This window comes from Polypterus senegalus, chromosome 12 (assembly GCF_016835505.1).
Source record: "Polypterus senegalus isolate Bchr_013 chromosome 12, ASM1683550v1, whole genome shotgun sequence".
Taxonomy (NCBI): domain Eukaryota; kingdom Metazoa; phylum Chordata; class Cladistia; order Polypteriformes; family Polypteridae; genus Polypterus; species Polypterus senegalus.
The window spans coordinates 134,184,219-134,203,768 of NC_053165.1; the positions used below are offsets into that span (position 1 = coordinate 134,184,219).

At 36.2% G+C, this 19,550-nt stretch overlaps 1 protein-coding gene across 3 annotated transcripts in view; it reads right to left on the bottom strand.

Moving 5' to 3' along the window:
* Positions 1-19,550, bottom strand: part of hmg20a (high mobility group 20A) — a 59,163-nt gene extending 39,613 nt beyond the window's left edge. For all 3 annotated transcript variants that reach the window (XM_039773495.1, XM_039773496.1, XM_039773492.1), the window contains exons 1-2: positions 19,336-19,550; positions 19,126-19,258 (exon numbers count right to left, since the gene is read on the bottom strand). In XM_039773495.1, coding sequence (XP_039629429.1) covers positions 19,126-19,258; positions 19,336-19,446 — 244 coding nt within the window. In that variant the 5' untranslated portion in view covers positions 19,447-19,550. The remainder of the gene's footprint in view (positions 1-19,125; positions 19,259-19,335) is intronic.

Genomic DNA, 19,550 nt, shown 5'->3' on the forward strand with positions numbered 1-19,550 from the left:
CTTTTTTTTTTTGAGATATCTCTATCTTTTAACCCTAAAGCCGCTGCATTGGAGCTTGTTTTGCTTTGGACATACTCTGTCTCTGGGTATGTCAGAGGACTGGGACTGTGTGAAGTGGGTTTTAGCCTCACTTGGGAGGCAAAAGGGAGGGTGGGGGGTTAAGGGGGGGAGAGAAAGAGAGCAGGCCTGATCTATACCTAATCTATCCTCTCAGTCTTTATAATTATAATAAGACTATAAAATGACATCAAAAACTCAGAATCAGTGTCTCCATGATGGGACAGTTAACTTCGTAAGCTGGAATGTTAAAGGCCTGAATCACGAATTAAAGAGAAAGAAAGTACTCTCTCACCTAACAGGTCTAAATGCTAAAATAGTATTTTTACAGGAAACCCACTTACTAAGCAAGGATCAGTTCCGGCTGCAAAAAGACTGGACTGGCCAAATGTTCCATTCTAGTTTTACAAAGAAAACTAGAGGTGTGGGAATTCTCATACATAGAACAGTACCATTTGTAGCATCAGATGTAGTATTGGATCCTGAAGGGAGATATGTAATGGTCATGGGAGACTTATCTAACTGTAAAATGATTTTGATAAATGTTTATGCACCTAATGTTGATGATAAGGAATTTATACAAAATTTATTTGCATCCATTCCCAATCTGAACACTCATAAAGTTATAATGGCTGGGGACTTTAATTGTGTTCTAAATCCACTTTTAGATAGGACTTCCTCCACAGGGGAACGCATCTAACACTGCAAAGATAATTACAAAGTTTATAACTGATCACAACTTATCAGATCCCTGGAGGTTTTTAAACCCAAATTCAAGAACATATTCTTTCTACTCACCAGTACATCATTGCTACTCAAGGATTGATTACTTCTTTATAGACAATAACTTCTTGCCTAAGATTAAATCTTGCAAATACGATGCTATTGTTATTTCTGACCATGCACCTATGATCTTGGAGCTAAAATTACTAAGCCCCATACACTCACCCCAGATGGCCTCAACCCGCTTCTATTAGCTGACGAGAATTGTACTGAATTTATATCCAAACAAATCAAATTCTTTCTAGAGACAAATACATCCCCCGAGATCTCTGCAGGAATACTCTGGGAAACTCTTAAGGCCTTCTTAAGAGGACAGATTATCTCATATCTTTCCCACAGAAATAAATCCGAGGCCAAGAAAGTAGCAGAGATAAAAAGCGAAATTACTAAAATAGATGAAGAACATGCCAGACTACCAAGCGAGACTCTACATAGAGGAGGCAGGCTCTACATTCAGAATTAAACCTCTTGACAACTAAAGAAACTGAACAACTAATTTACAAATCCAGACATCATTACTATGAACATGGAGAAAGCTAATAAGCTTTTAGCTCAACAAATTCACAAGCAAGAAGTGCATACGCAATCTCGGTAATCACTAACACTAACGGAGATAAAATCATCGAACACAAAAATATAATGCACACTTTCAGAGACTACTATAAATCCCTATATACTACTGAGTTTAAAGAAGACAATACACAATCTAATGCATTTCTGGATACATTACAGATACCACAAATAGACGCTTTAGTGTGGAGGAACTTGATAAACCTCTGGCATTATCAGAATTACTAGATGCTATAAAGTCACTCCAAGGGGGAAAGCAGCAGGCCCTGATGGCTACCCTGCAGAATTTTACAAGAAATTCTCCGCTCAGCTAGCTCCCTCCTATTAGCAACATTTACAGAAGCCAGAGATAACCAATCTCTTCCACAAACCTTTCGCCAAGCACTAATCACTGTCTTTCCAAAACAAAATAAGGACTTATTACAATGTGCATCATACAGACCAATTTCACTTCTGAATAACGACGTTAAAATACTCTCTAAAATCATAGCTAGAAGGATGGAGAAAGTGCTCCCTCGTAATATCACAAGACCAAACTGGATTTATTAGGGGCCGCACTTATCTTCAAATCTTCGACGCCTGTTTAATGTAATATACTCACCAACTAAATCAAACACCCCAGAAATATTATTATCATTGGATGCAGAAAAAGCATTCGACATGATTGAATGGAAATACCTTTTACTACATTGGAGAAGTTTGGGTTTGGCCCAACATTTGTGCATGGATTAAATTACTGTATACTAACCCAGAAGCTTCAGTTTGCATCAACAACATTTGCTCAGACTACTTTAAACTAGAGCGTGGCACTAGACAAGGATGCCCTTGTCACGCTGCTGTTTGCATTGCCATTGAACCACTGGCAATACATTGTCGAAATACTGATCAGATAAAGGGGATTAGCAGAGAAGGACTGGAACAGAAAATCTCATTATATGCAGATGACATGGTACTGTATATATCAGACCCAGAAAATTCTGTGCCTGCAGTCTTAGCAGCACTCACAGAATTTCAAAAGATCTCTGGTCTCAGAATTAATCTGAATAAAAGTGTACTCTTTCCAGTGAATTCTCAAGCATATAATATTAGATTAGATACCCTACCTTTTATCATTGCAGAACAGTTTAAATACCTAGGGGTAAACATCACAAGTAAACATAAAGCTCTTATCAACAAAATTTGCGTCTGCATGGAAAAAATTAAACAAGACTTGCATAGATGGTCAACCCTTCATCTCACACTAGCTGGAAGAATTAACACTGTTAAGATGAATATTCTTCCTAAGCTCCTTTTTTTATTTCAAAACATCCCAATATACATTAATAAATCATTCTTTAAGCAATTAGATTCAACAATAACCTCATTTATTTGGAATTCAAAACATCCACGCATCAAAAGAGCGACCCTACAAAGACAAAAGGCAGAAGGTGGCATGGCTCTACCTAACTTCCAGTTTTATTACTGGGCAGCAAATATACAGGCGATAAGAACCTGGACACAAATAGAAGAACATACACAGGCTTGGACCGCAATAGAAGTAAAATCCTGCAGTACTTCTTTGTATTCCTTGCTCTGTGCTCCAATAAACACACGTTATCGGCAATATACTAATAACCCAATTGTGCTCCACTCACTTAGAATCTGGAACCAATGTAGAAAGCATTTTAAGACGGAGAAGCTTCTATCTGTGGCACCCTGCAAGAGAACCACCTCTTTCAACCTTCACAAACATATGCAGTTTTAATATCTGGAAAAATTTGGAATTAACTTGCTTAGAGATCTTTATATAGACAACGTCTTTGCATCCTATGAACAATTACATTCCAAATTTAACATTCCAGCTACACATTTCTTTCACTATCTTCAAATCAGGAACTTTGTTAAACAGAACCTTCCAGATTTTCCTCATCTTGCACCCTCATCCATGCTGGAAAAATATTGCTCAATCTCAAGGACTTAGACTCCATCTCTACAATATATAAAATCATTTTACAATCCCTCCTTTCAAAGATCCAAGAGGACACTGGGAAAAGATCTCTCAATTAATATATCAGAAAAGGAGTGGAAAGTAGCAATGCAGAGAATTCACTCGAGCTCCATATGCACAAAGCATACAATTATACAACTCAAAATTATATATCGAGCACATCTGTCTCGATTAAAACTCTCCAAAATGTTTTCAGGGCATGATCCAACCTGCGAACGTTGCAACCAAGTCCCAGCCTCACTAGGTCACATGTTCTGGTCCTGCACCAAATTAACATTATTCTGGACAAAATTTTTAATTACCTTCAGACAGCCTTGGACTCACAATCCCTCCTAACCCATTAACAGCTGTGTTTGGGGTTCTTCCAGAGGGTTTAAAGTGGAGAAAGACAAACAAATTTTGATTGCATTCACTACACTTTTGGCACGCAGACTTATTCTCAAACTGGAAGAACCCAAACTCTCCTCTTTTAAGTCAGTGGGAAACCGATGTGTTATATTATTTGAAATTGGAAAAATCAAATACTCAGTTAGAGGATCTGTACAGACTTATCAAAACCTGGCAGGATCTAATCAGTAATATTTTAAAATAAGTTCATAAAGCACAGAGAATTTATTAATTTTGGTATGTTTACAAGCCTTAAATTTAACGCCGTTTGGCTTGCTCTCTCTCTCAGGGGTGGGGATCGATCTGTTCTTAACTTAATTTTTCTCTTTGTAAAAACTTGATTGCTTTGTATGGATTGTAATAAAATTAATAAAAAAAAAATAAAAATAAAGAATTACTAGATGCTATAAAGTCACTTCAGAGTGGGAAAGCAGCAGGCCCTGATGGCTACCCTGCTGAATTTTAGAAGAAATTCTCCACTCAGCTAGCTCCCCTCTTATTAGCAACATTTACAGAAGCTAGAGACAATAAAATTCTACCGCAAACTTTTCGCCAAGCATTAATCTTTCCTAAACAAAATAAGGACTTATTACAATATGCATCATACAGACCAATTTCGCTTCTGAATAATGATGTGAAGATACTCTCCAAAGTCCTAGCTAGAAGGATGGAGAAAGTGCTGCCTTCGGTAATATCACAAGATCAAACTGGATTTATTAAAGGCCGACACATCGCTTCCAATCTTCAACGCCTGTTTAATATGATATATTCACCCGCAAAGTCAAATACCCCAGAGATATAATCGTTGGATGCAGAAAAAGCATTTGATATGATTGAATGGAACTACCTTTTCACTACATTGGAGAAATTTGGGTTGGGCCCGAACATTTATGCATGGATCAAACTACTGCATACCACTCCAGAAGCTTCAGTTTGTATTAACAACATTAATTCAGACTACTTTCAACTAGAACGTGGTACCAGACAAGGATGCCCCTTGTCACAACTACTTTTTGCAATTGCCATTGAGCCATTGGCAGTTCACTGTCAAAATGCTCATCAGATAAAGGGCATTATCAGAGAAGGACATGAACTGAAAATTTCTCTATATGCAGATGATATGGTACTGTATATATCAGATCCATAAAATATTGTGCCTGCAGTCCTAACAGCACTTACAGAATTTAAAAAAAAGAGTTCTTGTCTGAATTAATTTGACTAAAAGTGTGCTCTTTCAGTGAATTCTCAAGCACACACTATTAGATTGGACACCTTCCCTTTTATCATTGCAGATCAGTTTAAATACCTAGGAGTAAACAACACAAGTAGACATAAGGCTCTCTATCAACAAAATTTCACTGTCTACATGGAAAAAATTAAGCAAGACTTGCATAGATGGTCAACCCTTCATCTTACTTTAGCTGGAGGAATTAACATTGTCAAGATGAATATCCTTCCTAATCTTCTTTTTTATTTCAAAACATTCCAATAAACTTTAATAAATCGTTTTTTTAAGTAATTAGATTCAACCATAACCTCATTTATTTGGAATTCAAAACATCCACCTATCCAAAGAGCGACCCTACAAAGACCTAAAGCATAAGGCGACATGGCTCTATCTAACTTTCGATTTTATTACTGGGCAGCAAATATACAAGCTATAAAAACCTGGACATTGACACAAACATATCAACAGACACAGGCTTGGTTCGCAACAGAAATAAAATCCTGCAGACTTCTTTATATTCTTTGGTTTGTACCCTGATAAATGCAAGTTATTGCCAATATACTAACAACCCAATTGTGCTTCACTTACTCAGAATATGGAACCAATGTAGGCAGCATTTTAAGATAAAGAAGCTTTTATCTGTGGCACCTTTGCACGAGAAACACCTTTTTCTACACTCTCAAATATATGCAGTTTTTAATGCCTGGAAAACATTTGGGATTAAATCACTTAGAGATCTGTACATAAACAAGGTCTTTGCATCCTACAAACAATTTTATTCCAAATTTAACTTTCCAGCAACACATTTCTTTCATTACCTTCAAATCAGAAACTTTGTTAAACAGAACCTGACCAAATTTCCTCACCTCTATGGTGGAAAAAATATTGCCCAGTTTCGAGGACTTGCATTTATCTATGCTAATAAAAGGCAAAGCCCTCACTCACTCACTCACTCACTCATCACTAATTCTCCAACTTCCCATGTAGGTAGAAGGCTGAAATTTGGCAGGCTCATTCCTTACAGCTTACTTACAAAAGTTGGGCAGGTTTCATTTCTACGCCTAATGGTCATAACTGGAAGGTATTTTCCTCCATTAACTGTAATGGAGTTGAGCTGGAATGACGTGGGGGGCGGAGTTTCGTGTGACATCATCAGCCTCTCACGTAATCGCGTGAACTGACTGTCAACGCAGTGCGTAGAAAACCAGGAAGACCTCCAAAAAGCGCTTAAGAAAACATGCATTATATAATTGAGAAGGCAGCGAAACAATAAGAAGCGAGCGAGTGACATATACTACCATATTCATGACTGCTGCTACCTCGGAAAGAAAGCAAGGTGTAAACCTAAACTTTAAATTAAGTTCATAGACAGGCTACCGCTGGCGTTTCACATGCCCACAGGTAATCACGGGATACAAGTTTAATGAGAGGACGCAGGATATAAACGAGAATTTTGATCACTTTATAACTAAGTTAAAATTGTAGGTGAAGGTGTGTGCTTATGCAAATTCGAGACTGTGTTTGTGGGGATTGACAGTTAAGGCGGGTGGGGGAGTCACGTCATCATCTCCCCTCCCATTCATCTCATTTGGCTCTGAGCTGAGCTCTGCAGCTAACGCCGTCTTCCGAAGCAACACGTCAGACTGCCACCAAATACTCACAGAAAAATCCACAAGTTAATACACACGCTGTCTCTATAGAGTTTCTCCACACTGAATCCTCCAGGCACTACTTACAAAAGGTTACATTGACAATGCGTGTTACGTTATTTTTAAAATCTTTCCTTTTCTTAGCACAAGCACAGCTGAGAAGCTTGATGCATGTGCTCCATAGCGTTAAAAATAATGCATTTAATCACACTTTGCATTACAAGCAAAGGGAGGTTTATCAACGCATGATTTCCTGGTACACCGATTACACTGATCAGCGCATCCCGATTCATTTTACCCTCGCACCACCTTAGTTTGAGAAGAAGTATGAAAAAATATGAGGTTAACACAGAAAACAGATCACCAATTCAAGCTTTATGAATAATCGATTAAGCCATGAATAATTGTTTTGGTAAAGCCATCCTCCTTCCATTTTATAATTTTTCCGCCACTAGCCGTGATTAAATGAGCGGTAAATAAAGCAAGAGCAAAGCGAGGGTGACTTATTTAGGCAGGCATATATATGACAGCAACACTCATGACAATGTCAATCATGTTACGTTATTATTAAAATGTTTCCTTTTCTTTTCATTACTTCTTTAACACACTACTTCTCCCTGGGCGGGTATTTTGAGATATATATATATATATATATATATATATATATGAATGACCTCCAAAAGCGCCGAGACTTTTGATATCATGAGCGTGTCTGCAAAAACTGTGGTCTCCTGCCCTGCAAAGTCGAGCAGCCAGCTGCGTGCATAGCTGTGCTGGCCTTTGAGGCGCTGACTGCGCTTCTGCCTTAAGTCAAAGTGAGCACTTTTAATTTTTTCATCCTCCCCTGCGCTATAGCCCAGACAAGTGCAAACACGGGACCCCTTTTCTACACCACGGCAAAATAATATTAAGGCGATTCACACTTTCTTTTGCACGGATACGATTATGAGGTTCTCACCCCGGATTATGAAGACACGCACACGAGTAGAGGACTGACAGTGCCATCACAGCCGATTAATGGCAAGGACGTCTCACCAGTCTACACAAGACCCACGCGACTGTCCTCAAAAGGCGATCATAGCGTCAGCGAACACATCTCTCTATACTATATAAAAGAAAAGGCAACTTTCCTTTCTTTACACCTTTTTCCTTTTATCCCAAACCAAAGCCTTTCTCGCTTAACACTGCAGAGGACACAAAACTAATTTTCTTTAAATGCGGTAAGGCACATTACCAGAGGCACAAATTTGAGCGTTCACATAGAAAATGTAATTTCTATACCACAGCCGTCGTGTAAGCGCCTTTCAAAAGGGATCTACTACCGAGAGATGATCCATATATATTTTAGCTGCTGTTAGTTACTTACCTGTTGTGTTACACAGTCTTTAAAATGTAGTTTACCATAACCACTCCAGTAGTGCTCAATGTACCTGTACTTCTTAAAGCGTTAATGTTTTACTGTTTAATAACTTATAGACTATATTTTATTATTTCTCCCTTGCACTCAGTGACCAAAGCTATACACACACATATATAAAGCTATACACACAAGTATATGTATGTGTATATATATGTATGTATGTGTGTATGTATATATATATATATATATATATATATACATATATACATATATATATACACACACACACACATACGTGCGATGTACATACATACATACATATAATTTGTGTGTGTGTTTGTATGTATGTGTGTGTATATATGATGTAGATAGGTATGTATGTATGTATGTATGTATGTATGTATGTATGTATGTATGTATGTATATATATATATATATATATATATATATATATATATATGTATATATATATATATATATATATATATATATATATATATATATATATATATATATATATATATATATATATATATATATATATATATATATATATATATATATATATATATATATATATATGACAGCAGCAATCAAGCTGTGAGAAAACAGTAAAAGGAGGAGTGTCAGGCGTCGTGGTACATTTTCTGATGCAGCTAGACGAAAAAACTTTGTGACGCTGCCGCCAAATACACAAAACAATTAATTTGACAATCATGTTATATTATTTTTAAAATGTTTCCTTTTCTTTTTCGTACCTTCTTTAACACACTACTTGTCCGCTGCGAAGCGCGGGTATTCTGCTAGTCTATACTAATAAAAGGCAAAGCCCTCACTCACTCACTCACTGACTCATCACTAATTCTCCAACTTCCCGTGTAGGTAGAAGGCTGAAATTTGGCAGGCTCATTCCTTACAGCTTACTTACAAAAGTTAAGCAGGTTTCATTTAGAAATTCTACACGTAACGGTCATACCGGTCGATAATGGTCGATAACGTCCGCCATGTTGAATTTTCTTATTTATGGCCCCATCTTCACGAAATTTGGTAGGCGGCTTCCTGCACTAACCAAAACCGATGTGCGTACTTATTTGATTGGTATGGCGCCATTGTTGGCGCCATATTGAATTTTCCAAGCGTCACCAATTTTCAAACTTCCGTGTAGGTAGAAGGCTGACCCCATCTTCACGAAATTTGGTAGGTGGCTTCCGGCGCTAGCCAAAACCGATATCGTACTTATTTGGTGGTAGGCCGCCATTGTCGGCCGCCATATTGAATTTTCCACACGTCACTAATTCTCCAACTTCCTGTGTAGGTAGAAGGCTGAATTTGGCAGGCCCATTCCTTACAGCTTATTTAAAAAAAGTTAAGCAGGTTTCATTTCGAAATTCTACGTGTAGCGGTCATAACGATCGACAACGTCCGCCATATTGAACTTTCTTATTCATGGCCCTATCTTCACGAAATTTGGTAGGCGGCTTCCCTGCGCTAACTGAAACCAATGTACATACTTATTTGGTGGTATGGCGCCACTGTCAGCCGCCATATTGAACTTTCCAACGTCACTAATTCTCCAACTTCCCGTGTAGGTAGAAGGCTGAAATTTGGCAGGCTCATTCCTTACAGCTTACTTACAACAATTAGGCAGGTTTTATTTGAAATTGTCCACGTAGCGGTCATAACGGTCAACAACGTCCGCCAAGTTGAACTTTCTTATTTACGGCCCCATCTTCACGAAATTTGGTAGGTGGCTTCGCTTCCTTAGCTAACGAAACCAATGTGCGTGCTTATTTGATGGTATGGCGCCACTGTCAGCCGCCATATTGAATTTTCCAACATCATTAATTCTCCAACTTCCCGTATAGGTAGAAGGCTGAAATTTGCAAGGCTCATTCCTTACAGCTTACTTACAAAAGTTAAGCAGGTTTCATTTCGAAATTCTACGCGTAACGGTCATAATGGTCAACAACGTCCGCCATGTTGAACTTTCTTATTTATGGCCCCATCTTCTTGAAATTTGGTAGGCGGCTTCCCTCCACTAACTGAAACCAATGTACGTACTTATTTTGGTAGTATGATGCCACTGTCGGATGCCATATTAAACTTTTCAACAGTCTTTGTTACTTATGGGCCCATCTTCAAGAAATTCTTTGATCAAAGAACTGTCACTTACGAGTGGTTTCCATGCCGGAGATACCACCTACCTTTTCCATTCTCTTTGTTACATATTGCACGGCCATATCAGGCTCACTCTTGATATCGGAGGAACATTCTGTCTTATGTATTGAATGACTGGGACAGGTTCAAGGTGTGGACTGATGACGGTACAGGAGATAATTATACTACACAGGAGCACTAGAAGAGTGAAATGCTTAAGCCCTTCACCTATGGTTCTGCATGTGAGTTGATGGCTGCCGCTGAATTGTTCGGTTGTCGCTTTCAAGTGTACCGAAATGGCCAAATATTTTACACCTTTCGACAACCGCCAATGCCTCTTAAACATCTTAGATTCACAGGTGACGATTTCAGTAGTGGACACTTTGATGTTTATGAATGTTTAAACTCTCAAAAGCTGGATGTGATTTTATCGATGAAACCGGTTGTGTGCTAGCGCTTGACAGATGCCAAATGTCACTTCAACACAACAAATCCTGCAAATACTGTCGTAATTGAAACAAACCATGGATCTCAAACCGATTATGACAGCAGCAATCCAAGCTGTGAGATTTGAGACAAGATTACTGTTCACATGGCCAACTGTAAGTTGCATACTCAAGAGTAAGCTCAAGCGCACAGCTTGGTCATGTTACAACCGGACGGCGAACTGACAACATGGTATACAAAGAGATCCTTAACAAATAATTATTGGCATATTGTCCCACAGTTTAAAAAGGTTTAATTTTCTTCCTAATAAAAATTTGAATGCAGTACTTCGCCGCTGCGAAGCGCGGGTATTTTGCTAGTGCAATATATAAAACCATTTTACAGTCCCTCCCTTTCAAAGATCCAAGAGGGCACTGGAATAAGGATCTGTCACTCAATATCTCAGAAAAGGAGTGGAAGGTAGCAATGCAGAGAATCTACTCGAGCTCCATATGCGCAAAGCATACAATTATTCAACTCAAAGATATATATTGAGCACATCTGTCTCACTTAAAATTGTCCAAAATGTTTCCAGGGAAAGATCCAACCTGCGAACGTTGCAATCAAGTTCCAGCCTCACTAGGTTACATGTTCTGGACGTGCTCCAAGTTAACATCATTCTGGACAAAAAATCTTTAAATGCCTATCAGACAGCATTGGTGTCACAATCCCTCCTAACCCATTAACAGTTGTGTTTGGTGTACTCCCAGATGGGCTTAGAGTGGAGAGGGACAAACAGACTGTAATTGCCTTTATTACACTATTGGCACATAGACTTATCTTGCTCAACTGGAAGAATCCTAACTCTCCTATTCTAAGTCAGTGGGTAACTGATGTTATATACTATTTGAAACTGGAAAAAATCTAATTCTCACTTAGAGGATCTGTGCAGAACTTTTTCAAAACCTGGCAGAATCTCATCATTTTAGAGTAAGCACTTAAAGCACTGAGGAAGTAGATTATATCCCCTTTTTTTCTTCTCCATTTATCTTTCACTTATTAATTCACCTATTTACTTATTTTAACTAGTATTAAGTTTTACTCAGCTGGCTTAGCTCTCTTTCTCAGGGGTGGGGTTGATTGTTTTCGATCTTATTTTTGTAAAAATTGATTTATTTGTATGGAATGTTGTGCGATTTCAATAAAATCAAAAAATAAAAAAAAAATTGGATGACATTTGTTGTTGGACTTAAGTCAATGCTATACAATACATCAACACAATTATGGGATATAATTATGACATACAACTTTTTAACTAGTGCATTACTGCTCTCATTTACATATGCAGAAGACCGCCTTAACAAAAAAACAAAAAAAGTTATATTTAACGCTCAAAACTTCAAGCTATTAGTTCAATAAGTAATACAAATGTTGTTTTCTCAGACACATGGGTCAAAAAGAATAGCTACTGCATTACTGTACATACACAGCGCAGTCTAAAACATATCTGATAATGCCTAATGAGGCTAGAAAACATTGATTTTCAGAATTGTTCAAGATCCTTTATATTCTTAGGACTAGGCTTATGTAATATCTTCTTTATTTTCAATTGGTTATATATTCAGAAACTGCAACCTCCATTGATAAATGTTGTATTGTTTCAAAGGAGCAGTTTATTTCTTTTACATACAGTATGTACCTCCTCCACCTGAGGTACTCAACTCCAGTCTTAGAGGTCTGCATTGGCTGCAGATTTTCAATTCAACCAGTGCTTTCATTCTTCTTCAAAGTTAGACCTCTTATATCATTGAAAGATACTGAGAAATTAATTCACGCTTTTGTTTTCAGTAGACTAGATTACTGTAACGCACTCCTCTCAGGACTACCCAAAAAAAGACATAAATCATTTGCAACGAGTGCAGAATGCAGCTGCTAGAATCCTAACTGGGAAAAGAAAATCCGAACACATTTCTCCAGTTTTGATGTCACTACACTGGTTGCCTGTGTCATTCAGGATTGACTTTAAAATACTGCTTATGGTTTATAAAGCCTTAAATAATCTCGCTCCATCTTATATATCGGAATGCCTGACACGTTATATTCCAAATCGTAACCTTAGATCTTCAAATGAGTGTCTCCTTATAATTCCAAAAGCTAAACTTAAAAGAAGTGGTGAGGCGGCCTTCTGCTGTTATGCACCTAAAATCTGGAATAGCCTGCCAATAGGAATTTGCCAGGCAAATACAGTAGAGCACTTTAAAACACTGCTGAAAACACATTACTTTAACATGGCTTTCTCCTAACTTCACTTTAACTTAATACTGATACTCTGTATGTTCAATTCATCATAATAACTATTCATGGTGGCTCTAAAATCCGTACTGACCCCAACTCTTTCTTTTTCTTTTCCCGGTTTCTTTGTGGTGGCGGCCTGTGCCACCACCACCTACTCAAAGCATCATGATGCTCCAACATTGATGGACTGAAAGCCAGAAGTCTACGTGACCATCATCATCAGGTCCTTCCATGAAAACCCTAAATACAAAGAGGACTGTTTGACTTATGTTAGGTAGATTGCCCAGAGGGGACTGGGTGGTCTCGTGGTCTGGAACCACTACAGATTTTATTTTTTTTTTCCAGCTTTTGGAGTTTTTTTTTTTGTTTTTTCTGTCCACCCTGGCCATCAGACCTTACTTATTCTATGTTAATTAATGTTGACTTAAGTTTACCTTTTATTGTGTCTTCTATTTTTCTATTCATTTTGTAAAGCACTTTGAGCTACATTTTTTTGTATGAATATGTGCTATACAGTATAAATAAATGTTGATTGATTGATTGATTGATTCTTCCAAGACAAATGTTTATCACACTGTAGATTTTTTCATGTCTGAAAACATTATCCATGTTTTGTAGTTAGGAACAGATTTGTAACTCTTGTTCCATCTATTCTCTCTCTCATTTATTTCAAAACATTGTATTAAAAACAATGGAGAGCTGGTTGTTTCTTTGTTATTTGCACTTTATTATTAACTAATGGCTGGTTAAAAAAAGGCAACAATTAAATGCAAATGTCTACAACTAAGATAGGCAGTTAAGAGTTCTGAATTATAACAAAAAAGTTAACTAAAAACTATGCCCACAATACATTTTGCTTTAGAGGTAAATAAATGGGTTCTAATTAAACACATGCATCCAATGCAGACCTCCGAGACCCTGGTCCACACTATGCATTCATTTTCTGAAAAGATATATAGTAGCAGATTGTAATTGTATCACAAACAAGATTATCCCCTTTTTTACTTGGCCAATTACTATCTCACTCTTCCACCCATCCCTTACGGCTGCATACACCAAATAAAACGTTCTGAAGCTCAACAAAAATGTTCCACTTGCCTAAAAGGTTGAAAAATAATACCTATATCCAAGAAAGGACACCATAGCTTTATTTCACCAACTTCAGAAAACAAATCCATAAATGATAATTTGTACTTTTCAATGTTTATATAGTCTTTTCCAACTATAACCTGATTTGTGAAGATCAGAAACAAATTATTTACTTATTTAAGCTTTTGTTTTCCCCATTGTGACAGATGACAGGCAGGTTTATTCACTGTTACAAATGTTAAATCCAGCTTAGTATTAAAAAAAAAAAAAAAAAAAAACACTAGTATCAGTTACATTTTTTTAAGAGCAAAAAATAACAGAATAAAGAAAGTATTTGTTAGTGGGGAACAGTTTGGGAGTGCAGGGTGAATGAATGTACTATACAAGAAAATCTACACATACATATTCCAAATCCAAATCCCCTAGAATACTTACTGATCCTAGTTTTAGTACGAACTGGTATATTGGGGGGGGTGTTACTTTAAAAAAACATTTGTTTTGAAAGAAATGGACTATAATATATAACCTCAAGCTTTCTAATTTTTGAATTTAAAATATAGCTCATTACGTTACAATTTTTTAAAATATTTTTTAACCCATAATTCTATATCTATATTCTATTATATATCCTTTCTTTTTAGAGTTTGTTCACTGTTCACTTATGACTGTGGGGCCAGAGCAACACCTTCATCATTAAATTTGCTGATGACACCACCATACTACTCATAACTTTCAACAAAGATGAGACAGCTTACAATGCAGAGGTCTGTAAAACATGACAACTCTGTCACCAAAAGTCAGATCACGATTCCATCAATATGTGAAAGGATATTTTTGAAAGCATGGGAAGCTTTACATTTCTTGAAGTGACCAAACACTGATGAAATGAAGTGGGCATAATACATTATGGCTATTGTCAAGAAAGTTCACTAATGCCTCTACTTCTTCAGATGTCTTAGTTGAAAACCTAAGTAATCAATGTAGACCTCAGCTGATGTTTGCAGTGCACCATGCAAAGCAACTATAATAAAAAAAAAGAATACTACTACATTTTATTTATATAGTGCTTTTCCAAGGTTCCAATGTCTGTTATATGGGATTTGTAAAAGCAGTGCCAATGCTTGTGATGTGCTATCTATTAGAATGAAAAATTCAATTAATTTTATTACAAAAAATGTTTGATACGCCATCTTTTGGAATGAAAGAGGCATAGCAACAAGACAGACACATAGATAGATGTATCCATTTATTAAAGTAGATTCAACAACGTAACACAAAATTAGTGGAATTACTATGAAACTGCAAGTGATATCAGTAAGAAACCAGTGCTTTCTACATTCCCAATAGGACCACATAAGGCCCATTTCATTTGTATTAAAAGGCTTTGCCATGGGTGCTTAGAAAGCTTGCAATTATTGTTAAAAAGGCTGCTAACAATAAACTCATTTACACTTGTGGATTACCACAGAATTTATCAGTAAATTTTAGACTTGGGCAAACATGTAATCAAACATAGGTCAAAAATTCTAAGAAGGCAATTTTCCAAGTTGACACTAAATTGGCAACAATTTCCCTAGTTGCTGTATATGCAAAGCAAGCCACAAAAGAGACTCCATTGATAATGAAAGAAAAACTTACTTGATTGTTAAATAGACTTTTGTTATTATAGTTTAGCTTTTTGAAAAGTGTCCTGAAATTAGACACATTTTTAAACAGGAAATGTACTTTTTATCCAAGTCACAAATAAAACTGTTAAGTATATTTACCACCAGATACAATTGAGTGAGTGCATCATTCATGGACAGTTTTCCCAACTGAATGAAGAGTAGTTTTCCAGCAAGTGTGAAGTGACAGTAAAACTGGGAGTGAAGTTTGAGTAATGGATGGTACACCTACAATTAAATTTTGCTTAATGCAGCTATTGAGCTATTTGAACACTAAAATTCTGTTAATACTCATCTTTACATCACTGCACAAATGAGACTTTGGATTCAATTACATTATACAATATAATAAATAAATAAATATATATATATTAATGAACTTCACGATCAACCATTACTACTCAATCAATATATCTTCTTTTTGACAAAGAAAATAAAAAAGCTCCTTTTGCAAAATGTTTAGGGTCTACTTATCTCTGACAAGAGGTTTACGTGTTAAAATTATCAGCCGTGAAATTGCCAGGTCACCCTATTACATTGGGATGAGTGAATTCTAGTACATTACTGAGTTTGTTACTCCAGGTTAACTGTGCAAAAGTGGTGCTAGTGTACTGCTCTCAGGACTGTAAGTGGGTTTGATCCCTATTTTTGTTATTCTGGACCTGCTCCCTTGTTTGGTTTGTAGGTAGATTTTATTGTATATCCACAATTCTAAATTGTTTTCATGCATTTATATTTGTTTTTTTATTCTAGATTTGTAAGTTTAACTTGCTCCTTTGCTGGTTCTTTCATTATGTTTTACTTGGTATTTGTACTTTTTCACCAGGACTTATCTAAGAACCCCATTATAAACACCTCCTGTCACAAACTATGGTTCTATGATATTAGCGGATACAGCTTTGCTCTTTGGAACCGTCAACTCCATCCCCTATTGGATTACACTGCCCTCTCGTAAATGGAGATGTCATACAATTAAGTTTTACTGCTTTTAGACTGAGGGAATATGGCTTTCTGTGCAAAAAAAACATGTATGATTTGTAAGTCTAAATTAAAAAATAATTAAAGATTTTCTCCAAAACAGTGTTTTTTTCATTGTATACCTTCATATCTCAAAAATTAGATGTGGTATTGTAATTCTATTGCCAGATTTGGATTTAGCAAGCTTGAATCTACAAAGAATACCTAAAATGTTTGACAGGAGTGAAAAAATACTGCTGACCAGTGTTACTGCTTCTGTGAATTTTGCATGTTTTTAAATTACTTCTTGCATTGTGACAAATTTGTAATTTTTTTTTTTTTACCTAAGTTTCTATTTAGCATGTGTATCAAGTTATTAAATATACATTCAAAACATTTTTTATCATCTAATCTGTTAATTTAATATCCTCAACATATACAATACTACTTAACATTTGTTAAGCTTCAGTCACTTATGTGGTTTCCTCTCACAAAACTGTTAAAGCACATGCAAAATAATAAGAAACTACATTTATCTATTTCCAATATTTATTATCCTATCACCACACTGACTAAAGTATGCCTTTTCACTTAATATGAAATGCATACGGCAAGTGATGAGCCTGCAGACTCTTAACAGTCACTTGACAAAATAAAGTTGCCAATATTATATTTGAGATTGATTTGGTTTAAGGAAATCTGATATATTGTTATGTGTAAAACATCAAAAATGTCAGATGTCATGAAAAAGTACATTCATGGCAATATAAATGACGTAGGGAATGACAGAATCAGGGGAAAAATGATGAAATAAATTTACTTAAGTCAGGTCTTATTAAAACAGAATCATGTATTTTACAAAGAAGGAAACCCAAAATAGTATTAATAACAACATCCTCCGTATACTCCCAAGTCTGCTCAATAATTCAATTTATAACACATATGCAGTCATAATTAGCTCATGTGGGTATTACAATTTGTCCAGGTCTATTAACTACACATCTAACCATTAAACAGCCACGGACACATAACAGTCAAATCTTCCATAGTATTTTACAGCAACAGTCATTTACAGTCTTTCTTTAAACTAGAGACTGAACAGAATTTTCAAACTCCTTCCTGCATTATTCCTTCATTAAATTTGCCAGTGTTAACAGCCTAATACAGAAGCACAAACTGACATTTGTTGCACAGAAAGGAAGGTCACCATTTCATCAAATGAGCTAACCGGATGTCTCGTTTCTAAATAAAGCTTTGGTTTAGTTTAAAATGTTTATAATTCATTCTGTGAATAGAAATAATTTAGACTTATCTGTACAAGTTGTAAGAAATTAGCTCAGATTTGCTACTTAGTCCACAACTATAGTAATTGTGTGTCGTGCATCTTTATATTGTTTTCAAATGCATTTGGTATCTAATATTATTTTCAAATAAATTTGAAATCGTTGAGAATCAATGTTAACATTGCTGAAATTAGAAAGTAACCCAAAATGTTTAAGTGTACTTTATAAATCTAGTAGCCCGAGTGTATTAAGTGTGCATCCAGTTACTGTATAACCTGCATCACATTGTTTATTAAATCATACTATATGTTACATCCATACAAGATCAAAAGAGTAAGTGCAAATTAGACATGAACAAGCACCATTATAAGTAATAATTCATTACAGTATAGCTCACAAGGAATGGAGATTCTCAATGCAAAATAAAGGTGTATACAGGGTGAGTTAAAATTATGTTAACATTTGAAGGCAACAGTTTATTCACAAAACATGCTTTATATGATTTACAGGAATGTCTCAACCTGATTGCCATCATGTTCAACACATGTACCATATGTGGCACATAAATTGTAAATAAATATATACATAGCAGTACCATTAGTGTAAACATAATTTTGACTCACCCTGTATACACCTTTATTTTGCATTGAGAATCTCCATTCCTTGTGAGCTATACTGTAATGAATTAGTTATTCATTATATTCATGATTGCAAACTTTAGGGTACAAAACAAAGGGGTTTTAAAACTTCTTTTTTGTGTTTACTTACACACACAAGGCACTGTAATCTACATAAATGAAATACATACAGGTATGTTTATATGCATATATAGAGATATGCAGAAGAGTGGCATGCCAGTAAACACTACTGCTAGGGATGCAAAAGACTGGCCCTCAATGCATTGCATTGGTGAGTGCAACCAGGGTTGGCTCACACCTTGCATCCAGTTCAGCTGGGATAAACTCTGCCTAATCAAGACTCTGAAATAGATTAGGCACGTTTCAGAATACCACGTTACATATACAATACAGTATATGTCTACACTTCTTATATCCTCAAGACCAGGACCGAACTATTAAGTCTCTTCTTATAAAGTGTAGTACAAAGTAAAAGGTACAAACATTTTTTAATTGAAATGTGGAATTTATGAATTGTTGCACATATTTGCATTGGATTTCTGATTACTTAATGTTTTGCCATGTTACATAAAAAGGTTAAATACATATTAAGTACCTGGTCTATGGATTTTGCCCTTCTGCTTTTCCTGTACTTTCTTGTTAAAGTGTTTGAAGGCCTCAGTCTTCTGATACTGTTCCAGTTCCTTCATATATCTTTCTTTATCTCTTTCTGCTTCATCCAGATAGTGCTGTAGACATAAGCATGCAAGTCAAGAAAACGATTTACAATAAACTAAACTACATTATCATCTTTAAAAACACTCACCTGCTTCTCCTCTTGAGGAAGTTTGCTCCATTCATTACCAAGCATTCTAGTGATCTCAGGGAATGGAGCCTCAGGCCGCTCAGCTCGCAGCTGTTCACGTCGTTCATTCATAAAGCGCACATAACCAGTTAGAGGAGCCTTGGGGGCATTGCTGTCTTTAATTGTTTTCTTTCTTTTTCGCCCTTTTGCCCAGCTTGCACGGCGTGGCTTCTGCT